This window comes from Telopea speciosissima, chromosome 3, assembly GCF_018873765.1.
Source record: "Telopea speciosissima isolate NSW1024214 ecotype Mountain lineage chromosome 3, Tspe_v1, whole genome shotgun sequence".
Classification (NCBI taxonomy): Eukaryota; Viridiplantae; Streptophyta; class Magnoliopsida; order Proteales; family Proteaceae; genus Telopea; species Telopea speciosissima.
Window position 1 is genome coordinate 26,485,647 of NC_057918.1, and position 18,012 is coordinate 26,503,658.

At 37.0% G+C, this 18,012-nt stretch overlaps 2 protein-coding genes across 2 annotated transcripts in view; both read right to left on the minus strand.

The window, feature by feature from the left end:
• The window catches only part of LOC122656639 (calcineurin B-like protein 10), a 34,254-nt gene that overhangs the window by 16,021 nt on the left and 221 nt on the right, over positions 1-18,012 (minus strand). The gene's annotated exons all lie outside the window — the stretch shown is intronic.
• LOC122656641 (calcineurin B-like protein 10) lies at positions 14,864-17,839 on the minus strand. Its single transcript, XM_043851251.1, has 7 exons — positions 17,638-17,839; positions 17,428-17,510; positions 16,680-16,739; positions 16,272-16,380; positions 16,123-16,175; positions 15,082-15,162; positions 14,864-14,980 (listed from the first exon to the last, which is right to left on the minus strand). The coding sequence occupies exons 1-7, from the start codon at positions 17,792-17,794 to the stop codon at positions 14,864-14,866; spliced, it is 660 nt and encodes a 219-aa protein (XP_043707186.1). The 5' UTR covers positions 17,795-17,839.

Consider the following 18,012-nt stretch of genomic DNA (forward strand, 5'->3'; position numbering starts at 1 on the left):
AAGTACAACCCATGCATCTCCCTTACCCCTCCCCAAAATCAGGGCCAATCAGGGTCGGCGTGGCCCGATCCTGAGGCAGGTCAGGATTGGATTTTTCAAGCTCTGAGTCAGGGCTGGGTTGGGTTTGGGCCTAGCTAAGGGGACTCAGGATTGAGCTAGGGGTTTACAAAGCTCGGCCCAAGTTGAATTATTTTTTTGGAATTGGAGAGCTTTAATTTGGGGGAGGGGGGGGGGGGGGGAGGAGGATAGGGAATGGGGATAGGCCCCAAGGTGGTTTGAACTCATAACCTCTTATTTGAGGAGTTGGGCTTTTGCCAACTGAGCTGACCCGTGGGGTGTGAGGGTTGAATTTTTGTTGAAAGGTAGACCAGGCTCCCACTCACAATGAAATTTAAGTTCATTAAAGTTGGTCTAAATGGCAAAATAAAACTAAATACATGAATGAGAAATAGATGATTGAATTTAATATATATAGAATCTGATTTCCAATGATACTACGACACATGTAACGGGCAAAGCCAGAACACGACTCAGGAAATACAAATTGGCAACCTGGTTGGATCTCCAATCCTAGCCTCACGCTAGAATCATGCCCAAGGAACTTTTACACCTGGCCTACAAAGAGCACGATCACTAACAACACCAACTCAGCCATTGACAAATTCGGTTAACGGTTCCCGCTCTAATCTCCCTCCTTCCTAAGGAATACGTGGCTCAAAGGATAAGAAGAACATTTCCAATGACACCATATAAATAGGAAAACCACACTCAGACACAAGGTAACTCAACAGAACTTGACCTAATTCTCCTTCTACTGGTCTATTGGATTCATCTTGAAGCTTCACTATTAGCTTTTCGTTTTCGGCCCTGTTAGTTTTTGTTTTCTTTGAGATCTGACTTAGGCATTGGAGAGTCCCCCCCCCCAGGAGCCAGCTCCGGGCCACTCATCCGCTCTGTCTTCTGGTTCTTGTGTGTAAGCCTAAACCAGACCACTAAGGAATTAGTTTGAAATTTGGCAAGTAGCTGGCAATCTAAGCCATTCTCTAGATATCCAGTGTTCAAATTTGCCACTTCACTAATCCACATGGCAAAATTAGGTAGGTCATCCATAGATACTCCATGGGAGAGACCATCCATAAAACCTTTTGCCTTGTTTGTACGTATCGTCTTAAGGTCTCTCTCATAGGTCATTCTAATCTAAGTATAAAGATGGGCATGAGACCGTTGAAATATATGCCTTTCACATCGCTCTCTCTTCTCTCATTCAATGGTGAAGGCATCCTTGTTTATTAACCATCAAACCCGGACCTATTGAAAGTGATGTATCTCCTTCTAACGTATATGATTTCAATATATGAAAGTTACATACACACCCCTTCTTAATTTATATTACTAATATTCATAAATTCTAAATTATACACGCAATAGCCAAAGTTGAATGAGCCGTACACATATTTCACCTTGTTGACTATACGAAAAGTGACCCCGAAGTTTACATAGTGTTCTTGTAAAAGTACCGTCCAATGCCCTCCAGGACCATTCACATGGAATCCACTATGGGACCCATGGCCTCTTATGTAGTCCCTGTATTGAACCAAAATCCACACAAATAATAATAAAATTCTTTGGATAAAGCACAACAAAAGCTCATTCTGCTTCACCGGATTCATCTACAAAGCTACCATCACATATGATAGTGACAGAATTAGAGTGTGCAAGTCCAAGGTAGTAAAAACAACAACAATTCCTAGCACACTAGAGGAAGTAACAAGTGGTCAAGAAAATAAAAAGGAAAAAAAAATAAATTATCCAAACGTTCCAATAAATCATCCGTCGTAAATGAGGCATAATATAAGATATACTCTTCCATATCCAAGAGCTCTTTTTGGAGGCAAACTTATGGTTTAGTAAACTAGCCTGTGGAAAATATTTTGCTTTGAGAACTCCACTCCATGGAGAGTCAGGACTAGTGACAAGTCTCCACCAAAGTTTTACCAAAGGGGACTCATTATGGAGAGAACTTTAGTCGAAAACCTAAACCCTCTAATTTCTTTGGTTTATACATGGTAGACCAAAAGATTAGAGAAAGTTTCTTCTAAAAAAAGGGCATAGAGACAAAAATAGAGCTACCTACCAACCTGAGTTTTGAACCTTATTTACTATGGTACTAAGGGAGAGGCTTCTAGCTCTGGATGCTAGTAACAGCAAATCAAGATAAGTAGATGAGGATATCATCTCTTTCATACTTCAGATTGATGCCTCAAAGGTCTACTTGTTCCCACCTGACCTCTCATTGTGGCCTTGGCATCAAGGTTTTAGTTCATGGCATCGACGCCAATATTGGTTGCCGTCGATGCTGACTAATACTGGCAGCAACTGATACCAATATGGATCGGTCCTGTCAGTCCGTATTGAGTCTATTCCAATGAAAAACGTACATATCATCGATACAACTAATACTATACTGATACCTAAATCCATGCTTGGTATGCATTTGAAGGTGTATAAATGGTCCAAATTCCAGTGCTCCATCTAGAAATGACTAAATCAGTACAAACGGTCTAAAATACAGAGATCATAAGTGATTGACATGGTACAATATAAGGTGAAAAAAGAGCAAAACTGTACAAAGATTTAGACAATTCTGAAGGCAAAATAAATGTAAAGATGATGAATGTTAATGAATCAGGGAAGACCAGGTTCACCACAGAATGCATCTGGTTAAAATATTCTGGCAGAATCATGCCCTACCTCCAGCTTCATCTGAATAGAGAAGTAAGAATCCTTCTGGTTACCTTCAATGTTGGAGAGGATGAGAACACATACAACTAAGGATTCTACAAGCCCTACTAGTATGAGTTTTGAGTTTCAATCTGTTCAACAATGGTTTGACCTGAAATAGGAGATAACAGTTGAAACTGATGTGGAGAGTTTGAAGCCCAGATTGAGCATTCACACATTTTCTTACATGCAAATCTTAGCTCATACATTGTTCAATTACACTTTCAATGACCTCCTGGAAATGACTTATCAAATTTGCGAGGAGATACCAGACCACAGGACAATAGGAAAAGGAGGGGCATGGACTATTATGTTCTTCCCATTGATCAAGTAAACAGCTCCTGGGGAGGAAAGGGAGGGTTAAGGGAAGAAAGAGAAAAATAGGAAATATGAAGAAACTATACATGAGCATGGAATTCATAATCAGCAATAATAATCTCTGTTATAACATAAGATAGATTAAATCAACAGGTATGAAATAGTCCAGATATATATCCATGGCAGGATCTTCAACAACTCAGATAGGGAATTTAAGTGAGCAACTATTCTGTTTTCACCTGCATTTTGCAATACTAACACCTCCACCAGTTGCAAAGATTATAAGCATGGCTTCAACACACATCACAATCCTTTTGGCAGCAAAGATTCAGCAAGCAGATTCTAATTCAGTTCTCAACCTCAGTGTTGAAAACGAAACTTGGAAATACCGTGGTGACATCCCTGAAATATGATAAACATGTAAATATAAGAATCAAAAAAATTTAAAGATATCAACTCACAAGCAAACTAAGAATAAAAATTTGACTTCAATAGGGCTTCTATTTATGTCAAACTAACAAAATCCTGTACTATATAGAGTTACATATTTCCTGAAAAGATACTTGTTTTACAAGCACAGTGTAAGCATAACTTCACAAAATCTCTATCACTTTTACACACCCTAAATCTAAAAAAGTATATAACCTCAAATATGGAAGAGTCATTTTCTTCAAAAGTTTGGGATTTCGAATAACAAAAGCCTTCCATTCTTCTTTGTTGATTTTACCATCCATATCAGCATCAGCATCTGCAAAAGTCTGCTCATAGAATGAAGAATAAGGAATGATCCTTCAGAAGATGAAGCATAAAATTGATTTTTTCTTTTTGAAAATTGAAAAGTAAACTTGTCCAAACCCATGCCTTATCAATGATTGCTTCTACAAGTTCATCTGACAGATGCATTTCAGACTCCGACAAACTAGCAATTACCATCTGCTTAACCTGCAAGTGACTAGTGCTTAGATGATACTTTTCTATGCTGAATCTCAACAGGTAAATAAATATAAGAGAACATCTGGTAGATCAGAAATACAAAACTATTGCCTCCTAAATAGAGATGGAATTGTGCTAACACAAGACAGTAAAGAAGTTCCAAAATGAAAAAGATAAACTTCTGGTTGGAGTAATCCACTATCTAAGCCCAAGACTATCAAAAAAAGTTGCTTCAATAATTTTTCTTTAAATTATTTGGGTAACTTAAGAAATTTTTTTTTTCCATATAGAAGAACTCATATTGCCTTAAAGGTTGGTTATAACTCAAAAAACTACACCATAAAAGTCACAAGAAATCAACTCATTGTTCCTTTTTTCATGATCAAAATGGAGTAAATATACCCCCCCCAAAAAAAAAAAAACAAAAACCTACATAGCAGCTTCTAATATGAACATTGCTCTTTCAATTCTTGTTAGGGTTTAGGGTTTAAGCACTGGTTGCTGAAAGTATTACACCCTGTGTATCAAGTTTGGAATCCCAAGGCTGTTGCCTCTAGCTAGTATTTATAGGAAAACTAGGGTTTAGGTCAGATAGGGCTAATTATTAGATTGCCCCTCACAGCCTGAGCTAAGATACAAGTAGGATTATATTAGAACATATGAAGGGATATTTCCTTAATACCCTTACAATTATGTGATATATAAAAGAGAAACTGTTCCTGCGTAGGACATGTTTGTTAGACCTAGAGCATTTCTGGTCACCCAAAGGGTATAACATAAGAAAGAGTATGAAGGCTTATATTTTGATATGACACCAATAGCCACAAAAATGAGTTGGTAGCTGAAATGGTTTATAAAGTTAAAAGTCTCATGTTCAAGTATCAAGCTAGAGGACCTCCTCAACATTCTCTGCTATTTTCTGTGTACTCTCTGACCTTCTCCAAACAGAAAATAGCTCAAAGAAAGGGGGGCCAGTCCTGTACATGCCTGCACATTTCAAAACTGTGGCACATCTGATGCAAGAACAGATGGCTTCAAGGGAAGAGGAAATAGTAAACTCCTTTGCTTCCTACATAATTCAAGCTTTTGCCCATAAGTCATATGAGAAAAATCCAATTAGGTTACCAATAATTTGTAGCACAAATCTTTGCCATACAATGAAACAAACACTTAAACCAAAAGGGTAAAAGTTGAGAGACTCACTTCTTCCCGTTCAATATATCCTGTTTGTCTTAGATCAAAAAACCTGAATGCAACTGCAGGAAATCAAATCAAAGAAGAAACACAAACAAGTTATAGGCATGATACATCTTGATTATATAAACAACCACAACTTGGTTTCCCAAACCCTTACAATCAATTTTGTCCTCCAATGGAGCACAAGGATGGAAGACACCGAGTGTATGGACAAATTCATCAAATTCAATAACACCATTTTTGTTTTCATCGAAAAGATCAAAAACCTATCAAAACAAAGACAGTGAGAGAATGGTTAGTACAACCTTAAACCAAAAAAAAAAGTATTTGTAGTTCTAGCTTGCCACATATAAAGAATTTAGGGCTGTGTTTGGTATGCATTCTAGGTCCATTTTGCATTGTTGGATAATAAAAATTGAATGCATACCAAACACAGCATAATTCCAGCCGTAGAACTTCACTTACCCTACAATCCCAGAAGAAAGAGGGTGGGGGAAGGGAAGTGTTTAAATACCCGGATCCGGATTGGTGCGGAGCCAATTCTGATCCGAGGAATCTAAAAAACACCCTTACCCTGGTTTCCATAGGCCATAGGGGATCGATCTGATCCAGATAACGTGGAATCAAGAACAGACTCAGCCAATTCCGATCCGGATCAATCGAATCAGTTGATCCCAAAAAAAAGATTCATATTTAATAGAAGCAAGAAAATGAAAGATAACTTAAGGCTTGAACTTACCCTATCTAGAAAAAGATTCTCTCCAAGAGGAGTGTTGAATAATGCCAAATGGAGCTCTTCCTGTCAAATAAACAAACAACTTAAAATAGGGCGTCGTGTAGCCCCTACACCAGTGTGAACTGTGAAGACCATTGAGAGAGTGCATAGGGATATCACGAATGAGATTTTTGATTTAAGGAGGGCTGAGCGGTAATTCGCGTGTTCCTGTTTTTGGACGCATGAACCACGCGACCAAGCAACATTCTTTTTTCCATTAAAATATATGCATATGGCATGGAACAACATTCTTGTCATTTTTTTTCCCGGGAATGGGGGGTTTATTAGTTCAATTTGAAAATTGGGTTTGCATAGGTACATTACATCTAGGTAAGATATCTTTATCTCCTATTGATTGAACTGATAGGGGGTCATCATTTGCTCTTGCCTGCCTACATAGTCTCCTCTACCAGGCAAATGCCTATCCTTTAATATATTATGTTTGGGATATATTTTTTCATATTTCCAACTTTTCTCATATGCAAACAATAGATAGCTTGGTTGGTTGGAGGCATTGCCGGTTGAGTGAATGCCTCCCAGGAGGTCAAGGGATCAACTCTCCTGGATTGCATATTGTGTCAAAAAAGGCACCTCTCTCTCCTCCCTCTCCCCCCTAGTTGTAGATTGTGGGCTTGTCTTCTCTCGGAGGAGAGGAAAAAGATAGCCAAACAAGATCATTTACCTTGTAAAATTTAATTTTTTGGGAATGTAGTAGGAGCACCCCTCGAAACTATGGTTGCAAAAGGATCGAGTTGGACCAGGCTTTTTAAATCCCACCCTAATACTTAGTCCCCTTAGCTAGGCCTGATCAAGGCCTAAAAAATCTAACCCTGGCCCTGAGTCAGGGTCAGGCTGAGCTAATGATGATTATGGGAATGGGGAAGGGAGATGCATGGGTTGCGTTCGGGGAGAAAATTATTTATTTTACATAAAATAATACTATAATAAAATATATTATATCATTTATTATCTTCATATTAATATATTTATAACAAAATGTGTGTGATATTTAAAATTTATAATATTAATATAATATATCTTTTATAGTATAACTAAAAATAGGGTCGGGCTTAGCCCGAGACCTCAACCCTAGCCCTAATTTAGAGCAAAAAAATTTCAGCTTTGACCCACCCTCAGGGCAGGTTAGGATATTTCAATCTAGGCCGTATTTGAGTTTAGGGCGGATTCAAGCCAACAAAGTCAGGTCAAACTTGTACCCCTACTCAAAACACAGGAAAGTAGGAATTAAGTCAGCACGTGATTCCCCCCAAAAAAAAGTGGTTTGAAGTAAGGGATATTACTTGGGATGGTTCCTCGATAGTTCTAGCACTATTTGCAATGTCCAAAATTCTAAAATACCTTCCTAAACATCTAAATAATTGAATATATGTTCTTAAAAATGCAAATAATCAAATATTAATATCTCATTCATAATTATATACACTATATAATTAAAGAGGAAATCTCTATTCCTGAGTATATAAATAAAGGGTAGTTGTTCATTGTGCTGCAGTGCGGGCTGTGCCCAGACACATGGGGGCGATATTTTCGCCATTCAGGGGGATGGGCCGGTCATTTTGCCCACCCCCATGTGTCTGGGTGCAGCATCAACACCAATTCAAATATGAAAATCATTTAAATAAATTTATTTTAGGGAAAGGCGGTGTGCCCACCCTAATACCCTATGTCTATCTCTCTCCCCTCCCAAGGGAAAGGACCACCCTGCCCCTCCCATCCCACCCTTCCCAGTGGATAAAGCCACCCGCTTACCAGGATCAGGCGGCGGCATGCCCAACCCTCTCCCTATATTTAAAATGACATAACTCTTCTGACTAGACTTATATACATGCATTTTAAACAGTCTGTTCCAGCCAATTTCTTATTGTTTTTTGGCACTAGAACGGTTGGAAAACCCATCCTAGGTGTAGTGAATCAGTTTTGGGACAATTTCCAATTCTGATCCCAAATTGACACCCTTAGTTGGATGTGAACACAGAAGCCCACTAGACCAAACAACAAAAATCGTTCCATCATGTATGATCAAGGACTACCCATCAAGGTTTTATGAATCGGTATTGGCTGGCCAATCCGTATCGGTATTGACTGACACCAATACCTGGCCAATGTCAGATTGATGATATAGATCGGTTGTATTGGCCAAAAAATAGATTTTTTAAATAAAATGTGGCCTTTTGATCTCAAACCGGCCCGATACCATCTGATACAACTGATCATCTGTACAAGTATTGATATCATATCGATAGTGATCAATATGGTACACGAGACAAGTCTCTTATAACCTTGATGGACAGACACCGAAAGTATAATAAATTCCAGTACATAAGAAGTATCTTATTGAGTTAGAGTTTAAAATTTGACACATGATTAATCTAGAGCATTGTCCTCTATGGTTCTAAGTGGCTTCAACAATGAGATCCATCTATCAATTCCATTTCAGTTAAAATTTGACTCAGAATCGATTGAAATCGGTCTAAAACCTAGATTTCAAGTATGAATTGTTCGGAATTAGGGGTACAAGTTTAGCCCTGTCGGCTAGAACCAGTGAACCCGTCCTAACCCGCCCTAAGCCCAAACAGGGTCTGGGTTGAGATATTCTGATCCTTAGGGCGGGTCAGGGCTAGAAATTTCTGGCCCTGAGTCAAGATCGGATTGGGTTAGGGTTGAGGCTTCGGGCTATCCCAAACTTATTATAATACTATAAAATACATTTGATAGAATATATAATACATATATATATATATATATATATATATATGGGTTGATGTTCTCTGTGCCGCAGTGCAAGCTGTGCCCAAACACATGGGTCTGGGCACAACCTGTGCCGGCCCCCGGCACAGAGAACATTCTCCCTATGTATATTATATCAATCAAGCCGATTGGAACAAATTTCAGAAGCCAAGAAACACACTCCCTTATCCAACAAGATATCAAAGACCCGTTTAAGATTTCCAGGTTTAATGATCATCAGAACCTTCTGGAAAATTATCTCCTCTAGTTTTCCGTTGCCTGTAATAAGGGGGTGGATCCTATCCGGGTAGAGTGTTGGGGTAGGGATAAGGTGGTCATTGCGCTCCCCCTTATTACAAGCACTAGGGGAACTGGGCAGGGCAGAGAATTGGAGGAGACAAAAATCCGAACCTTCAACTCCCAAAAGATCCAGAGAAAAGCTAACAACGAGTGGAATTAAATTAACTTAAGTTGGATAAAATAGAAAATTAAAAATAAACATAGAGTTTGTATTCTTCCCTGCAATTCGATTTGGGAGGAGATGTTGGTGAAGAAGGCTATTGAACTTTTAATCCAATAAATAAAATACTGAAACTTCACTTAGATCGATTATCTGGTAAAAAATGGTTAGAACCCCCTTTCTTCTTGTGTATTTGGGGCTCCCAAGTTGCTGAATCATTAGAACAGCAAAAAAATGGGTTTAATACCCTTTTTTTTCTGGCAAGAATCACGAGTATCGGAACTTATCGCCCAATTCAAGCGAGTCACAAAATCTGGACAAAATCGATCATATCTCGGGATTGATGGCTGAAATATCTTTTTTTGGTAGAAATTTTCTTTTTCTTTACATGAGGAATTTTTTTTTTTTTTTAAACAAAAATTGTTCCTCCAAAATTAGAATAAGAAGTTACCTTGTGGATTAAGCCATCGTCAATGATGGAGCTACTCAGCTTCTTGAACAGTTCGTACAGTGCTTGCACTTCGTTAATCGTAACTTCAAAGGCAAACCCTCCCCATGGAGAGAGAGAGAGAGAGAGAGAGAGATAGAAGTTTTAGTCCAATAAATAAGGGAAACTCGAGAAGACTAAAAGCGAATTCGAAGTCTGTATGGGGCTGAGTAAAGAAGGAAACAATGAACCCACATGGAGTAACAATGGCGAGTCGAGCAATGTCAGAGATTCGGAAGCGATATCTTCTCTGAGGCCGGCAGTCGAAGCAACTACTTACGGCGAATACCACAACTTCGATTAAGGCGATAAAAGGTATGACCACTACGCACAGTCTGTCGCCTATTGTCAGATTGCTTGAACTCTTCCATTCCTTTTTTTTTTTTGAAACCCCCAATAATAAGAACAGCAAGAGAAGCAAAATCAGTCAAAGAGGATCCAAAATCTCAGAATTAGAAGGAACAAATAAACACCAAATATAGGATTGGAAGAATGAATCGAATTAATTCAATACCAAGTTGCTGCTTCTTCTTCTGCTTCTACAGTTGTTCTTGCCAGATTCCATTCTCTTTCTCTCTCTCTCTCTCTCTTTCTTTAGGTCCTTCTTTCCATCATAGGTTTTGGAGTAATTGGACAAATGGATCGATTCCCTTTATATATGGGAGATTGCGAAAACAATCTGTCTCTCTCTGGTCCATCTTTTCATCATAAGGTTTTGGACAATTCCAGGTTGAAAGGATTCTATTTTTTTTATTATCTGAAAGTGAATGATAAACTAGAAGGTTCCGAAAGCAGAAGTTTAAACTACCAGGTGAAGACGACAGGACGAAGAAGACGTCTGCTGTGATCCAAGTTCCATGACGTTATCCATGGAAAACTCACCTATAGCAGATCTGATGTGAAGGTTGAAATTTCGTACAGAAATAGATCAAAAGTAGTCCTTAACTGCAAATCAAGTTTTAGCTCAATTGGACAGTCCATCTATTCCAAACTACCACCATTGTGAAAAAGATTCAATAAAAACACAAACAAATCCATTATCTGATTTACATCAAGCAATATATTACGTGGAGAACTGCAATTCTTCCAAGCTTCCATTCTAGATTCCAAATAATTTATTAAGCAACAATACAATGATTTTCCCCTGTACCAGTTTCATTCATCTTTCTCACTCTTGAGATTTCGTTTAGATTGAGTCCATATTTCCATCATAGGCTTTGATCATTCGGGACCAGAGGGTTCCTTTGGATTCCAAAAACACAAGACTACAAGACAGGAGAAGAATTTTGTTGGGAGCAGGTATGATCGAGCCTGAAATTTTGTAGAGAGTGGTAGATACAACGGTCCCCAATTCACATATCAATTTTGAACTCAATTACGATTAGTCACATGGTAAAATAAAGCTTGAAAAATCCATAAATATTGAGCTGGTGCATGTAATACTTGCACTACCAATAAGGTGCATTAAAATAATCGAAAGGTTCTTATAAAAAATATATATATATATATAAACAGAGAAAGTATAAGAATTCGGTTCTTTCAAATATTTGATGGTCAGAATTGTCATATCACACTGATCTACATGGCATGATTTGGTTCAATTCTTTTTTTTTTTTTTAATCATTTGTGTTTAATTATAAAAGAGAAATTTTGATAAACAAAAGGAGAAAGATTTCCTGTACTTATAAGGCCATAAAGCCAAACTCAGCCATTATTTTCTACCCGAACAAAGTAATGAAACATGCTGTTGTTGCTCTTAGATCCTATTATTTTCATTTCTAGGTTGGTGTGGAAAAATATGTGATGTCATATTCTTAGATGATGGAAGTATGACTGTAGTGTATGACATTACTATACGTAGATAATCGAAGTGTGACTCTGGCGTATTATGACATTACTATACGTGAATCTGATGGAAAGATTTGTCTTCTTATTTATTTATTTATTTATTTTTATGTATTTGCATTCTTATCATTAGGGAAAGTAACATTTTTAATGACCTGTCAACTTGAGAGGAACAATTTGTTGTATATATGTTAGGTTGTTCAGGCCAATTTCATGACAGAGAAATGAATACTGAAACAGTGTTTGGTATGTATTCTTGGAATAGATTTTGGGTCTAGAAAGCATTTTTTAAACGAGGAAATAGAGAAAAATCGGATTTCCGAAAGCGTTCTAGACCCAGAATCTATTCTGAAAATGCATACCAAACGCAACCTAAATAAACATGTTATTCTTGTATTGAATCTGCTAAACCTGGAACCTACCCTTATAGGTCATTCATTAGCTTTTTAGATTCTTTAAATTATGATAATAATTCAGTCAAATTATCATTGGTAATTGTTACTGTTAGCCTATACCTATTGGCAGTGTTTCTTTCTGCCTTTATTTTTTTTTAAATAATTTTCTTCTCATTTTTTGTGAAATATGTTTTTTTTTGGGGGGGGGGTGGATTGGATTGCAGATTGTCTAGATGATAGGATTCTTATATGGGTTGCTGGTTAACTATTCTAGATATTCTATGGTGCTGTGATTGACAATAACTTGAAGCTTCTCATATTTATCCTATCTGGCCATGGAAATTTGAGGATACTAGCTTTCCATGTAGACTGTTGCTATCTATATCATCCATCCTATAGACCCTGTAGATTTTTATGGAATGATGAACTCTTAATGTTCATTACCGAAAAAAAGGGCTCTTAATGTTGTTGTTATACTACTTCTAAACTTAATTTTATTAGAATCAATTTCTTATTTTTTAGGAAAAGGGTTAATTACTCATTGGAGTTGCTAAAAAATAGTAATTGATGTGCTCAAGGCTACTCTTCTCAATCTCTTTCTATAACTCTCTCTCTCTCTCTCTCTCTCTCTAAATGTAGAAACAGTATGCTTAAAACATAATTATGTTGCGCCTGAGTGATGGTTAGCTCAATCATGTCAATCTTTCCAATTAATAAACTGTGGCGTGGGTGGTTACATTCAGTAGCATTATAACTTTGCAACTAATTAACTGTTTTTTGTTTTTAATTATTGCAACCAATAGGAATTGTGAAGTTCTAAGTTCCATCTACAATGTAATTAGGCTCTTGAATCTCTACAGACTACAACTAATTTTTCTATCTGAACTCTGGCAACTAATTTACACTTCACTTGGCATTAAAAAAAATTACACTCCCCGATTTTCCCCTGGATTTAATTTACTGTGTGCTATGATGCATTTTGTGGGTTTACATTGGTATCTATCTTTGCTATCAAGAAGCTTTACATTTGCTTGGACATCCTAATTTCTAGAATGGGGGATTCCTCTAGAAGAGGAATAGGCAGTTTCTATACTTCAGATTGATACCTCAGAAATACTTGTTCTGAACTAGCCTCTCATGGTGACCTTGGTATGCATTGCAACATTGATTCTGCTTTTGTATTTTGGACTTGTTTTCCCATTCCTTGGATTGAATTGTTGTGGAATTTGATTATGTATCAGCAATTGACAAGCTTTTGAACAATGCTCTAAGAACTTCAAGCTAAGCACTAGCTATAGAAGGTGTATTTATGGTTCAAATTCCAGTGCTCCATCTAAAAATGACTAAAATCAATACATAGGATCTAATATACAGAGGTCATAAGTGATTGACATGGTACAGTATAAGGAGAACAAGTGCAAAACTGTACAAATATGTAGACAATCCCCGAGGCAAAATAAGTGTAAAGATGATGAATGTTAATGAATCAAGGTACAGAATCCAGGTACAGCCTACTTCCAGCTTCATCTGAATAGAAGTCAAAATCCTTCTGGCAGCTTTTAATGTTGTAAAAGTGGAGAACACATATGACTAGGGATTCTGCAAGCCCTACTAATTTCAATCTGCTCAACACTGGTTTGACCTGAAATAGGAGAGAGACAATGAAACTAATCAATCCAATGCACCCATCCTGTGATACCTGGTTAGTTGTTCATGCAATTCTCCAAGAAATAGATGTATTTAAATGAGTTCAATAAATGAAGCCTGCAAGTGATATGGAGAATATCACTCATCAAAGCTTGATGTTATGGAATAACAAAGACTGTTAATTGACTCACCCATACTTACATTAAGATAAGAACAAGTTAAGACCTGGGGGGCGAAATGACCGCCCCCTCCCCCCCCCCACCCCCCCCCCCCCAAGATGCCACGTGGCCCCTGCGCTCCTCCACAGAGAACACTCTCCCAGTACTAATTTTCTTCTTTTTAGGTTATTATCCACGCTTGCACGTGTAGTAAAACAAGCATCCTGGATGTAAAGTTTAATCTATCCAAAGAGTTTGAAGCCCTGATTGAGCATTCAAACATTTCTTACTTGCAAATCTTTGCTCATTGTCTGTTCAATTACTCTTTCAATGACCTCCTGGACATGACTTCTCAAATTTGGGAACAGATACCAGGCCACAGGACAAGAGGAAATTGAGGAGCATTGATTATTATGCTCTTCCATTGATCAAGTGACGGGTCCTGGGGAGGAAGGGCGGCAAGGGAAGAAAGAAAAAACTAGGAAATATGGAGAAACTATACATGAGCAAGGAATTCTTAATCAGCAATAAAAATCTCTGCTATAACATAAGACGGATTAAATCAACAAGTATAAAATAGGCCATATATTGGTCGTTTATCCGTGGCAGGACCTTTAATAATTAAGATAAGGATTTTAAAGCGAGCAGCAACTCTTGTTTCACCTACATTTTGCAGAACCAACACCTCCAACAGCTGCAACGATGATTAGTATGGCTTCAATACACATAACAAGCCTTTCGGAAGCAAAGATTCAGCTTCGATGGCATCAATAAGTGGTCTTACATGGACCTGAACCTCCCAGAAACACCTTGATACTCTTGAGCAAGCAAATTCTAATTCAGTCCTCAACCACTGTGTTGAAAACAAAACTTGGAAATACTGTGGTGATGTCCCTGAAAGATGATAAACATGTGAATAAAAGAATATCAAGTTTTAAGATATAAACTCACAAGCAAACCAAGAATAAAAATTTGAGTGCACTAGGGATTCTATTTATGTCAACCTACCATAATCCCGTATGTTACATATTTCAAGAAAAGGTACTTGTTTTACAAGCATAGCATACCATAAATTCACAAGATCTGTTACTTTACACACCCTTAATCTAAAAAAGTATATTACCTCAAATATGGAAGAGTCATGTTCTTCAAAAGGTTGGGATTTCGAATAACAAAAGCTTTCCATTCTTCTTTGTTGATTTTACCATCCATGTCAGCATCAGCATCTGCAAAAGTCTGCTCAAGGAATGAAGATGTAAAGATTGAGCCTCTAGAAGATGAAGCAAAAAAATGATTTTCCCTTTTGAAAAACAAAGTTAACTTATTTAAACACATGCCTTATCAATGATTGATTCTAGAAGTTCATCTGGCAGGTGCACTTCAGACTCCGACAAAATAGCAATTACCATCTGCATAACCTGCAAGTGACAATGCTTAGATGATACTTCTCTATGCAAAATCTCAACAGGTTAATATAACAAATCATATGATATATCAGAAATACAAAATTAATGCAGAATAAACATGAAAGACTTGCCTCCTAACTACAAATGGAATTGTGCTAACAAATCAAAACAGTGAAGAAGTTTCAAAATGAAAAAGAATAGGACTTCTGGTTGGAGTAATTCACTAACTCAGCTCCAGACTATCAAAAGAAGTGCCTTCAGTAATTTTTCTTTAAATTGTTTGGGTAAAACTATTTTTTTTTTCATAACATGAACTCATATTGCCTTAAAGGTTCACGAAAGGCACTAGAAACCAACTCACTGTTTCTTGTCATGATAAAAAAAATACTTCACAGCAGCATCTAATATCAACATTGCTACTTCTGTTATGTGATACCTACTAAAGAGAAAATATATTCCTGTGTAGAACATGTTTGTTAGACCTAGATCATTTCTGGTCACACTAAGGGAGAGCAAAAAGTATAAGATAAAAGAGAGTATGAAGGATTATATTTTGATGAATATGCGACCAATTACCACTAAGGTGAGTTGTAGGAGAAATGGTTTATAGAGGTAGAAGTCTCATGTTCAAGTATCAAGTGATCCTCCTCAACATTCTCTGCTCTTTTTTTGTGTACTCTCGACCTTCTCCACACGGAAAAGAGCTCAAAGAAAATAAAAACTGAGGTGGACCAATCCTGAGCATGCCATACATACATACATTTCAAATCTGTGGCACATCTGATGCATGAATAGAGGGCTTTGAGGGAAGAAGCAAAAGCGAACTCCTTTGCTTCCTAAATAATTATAGCTTTTGCCCACAAGTCATATGAGCTAAAATCTAGTCAGGCTACCAATATTTGTAGTACAAGCCATTGGCATACAATGAAAACCATCACTAAAAACCAAAAGGTTAAAAGTCTCGAGACTCACTTCTTCTCGTTCAATATACCCTGTTTGTCTCAGATCATAAAGCTTGAATGCAACTGCAAGAAATCAAAGAATAAACACAAACAAGCTACAGGTATGATGCATTTTAAAGTATAGAAAAACAACCACAACATGGTTTACCGAACTCTTACAATCAATTTTGTCCTCCAAAGGAGCATAAGGATGGAAGACACTGAGTGCATGGATAAACTCATCAAAATCAATAACACCATTTCTCTTTTCATCAAAAACATCAAAAACCTATCACAGCAAAGACAGTGACAGAATAATTAGCACAACCTAAAACTGAAAAGAAAAGTACTTGCAACTTGACACATGCAGAGTTCACAATTCCAACTGTTGAGCCTTGCTCAAGTATCAATCCGAGAAAGAGAGAGAGAGGGGGGGGGGGGAATCAATAGTATGAACGACTATAGCCATGGTATAGTCTCTTAGTCAATTCCAGCACCTCTAAAAGAAGTACTCTCTCCGTACCAAAGAGTCATTTAGCCATTTAGTTGAAGGAAGAACATGAAAGATAACTTAAGGCATGAACTTACCCTATCTAAAAAAAGATTCTCTCCAGATGGAGTCTTGAATAATGCCAGTTGGAGCTCTTCCTATCAATATCAAATAAACTAACAAAATTAATTATATGCCTATTATGGCACGGAAACATTTTTTACAAGTCATGGAAAAAAATTCAAACTGGAAAATTAGCGATTTCAATTATTTCCAGTGAAAAGTTGTCAAAATATGAATTTTCAGTCGCTAACCAATTAGAAATTAGAAAAGTAAGAATATTATTTCATTGGCATTGTTCTATATTCCTGATAGATAACAGATCCCTATAACCCTATTTGATTTTTTATTTTTTTTAGATGAAAACCCTATTTGATTTTATAGTTAAATTCAAAGGTTTTTTTTTTTTTTTTCCTTTTTTGTTTAAAAATTTCGTTGGAGGAGGGGGTATACTAGTCCAATTTTAGACTTTGGTTAAACATTTGAGCCTTGCTCAAGTATCCATTCTTTTCAGATCACTTCCCTTGCAAAAATTAACTATTAGGAAATTTTAATGAACATAGATTCAGATAATTACAAAATTCAAGTAATCTAAACAAAAAAAAAAAAAAAAAAAAAGTATTTTGAATTTTGACCACTAAGAAATTCTATTTTTTTTTTTTGCTAGAACCAATAAGAAATTCTCACAAATGGCAGAAAATGGAAATGGGAAAAGGGAAAAATACAATCCACTGTCACAAAAATTACCTATAAGGATAATGTTTCCCCAAAAATTAGAATATGTACCTTGTGTATTAAGCCATCGTTAATGATGGAACTACTCAGCTTCTTGAACAACTCATACAGTGCTTCCACTTCGTTAATCGTAACTTCAAAGACAAACCAGAAAGAGAGGGAGATAAATAAATAAACTTCAAGAACAACTTCTCCCAATGAATGAAAGAAGAAGAAGAAGAATGTATTTATATCAGTAAAGAACTGAAATAAGGAACCCACATGGAGTACCCTTGGCGAGTTGAGCAATGTCAGGGGTTCCAAAGCGAAACTTTCTCGGTGAACAGCTGTCGAAACAACCACTTGCGGCAGATATCAGAACTTCGATTAAGGCGACAAATGGTATGACCGCCGTGCACAACCGCTCGCCTATCGTCATAGAGCTCGAATTCTGCCATTCCAACGTTTTATTTATTGAAAATTTCCCACAAAATAAGAAAGTAGAAAGAGAAGCAAGATCAGTGAAAGAGAATCCAACATCTCAGAATGAGAATGAACAAATAAATACCAAACAGAGAATTGGAAGAATGAATTGAGTTAATTCAATACCAAGCTGCTGCTATTGCCAGATTCCATTCTCTCTCTATCTCTCTTTCG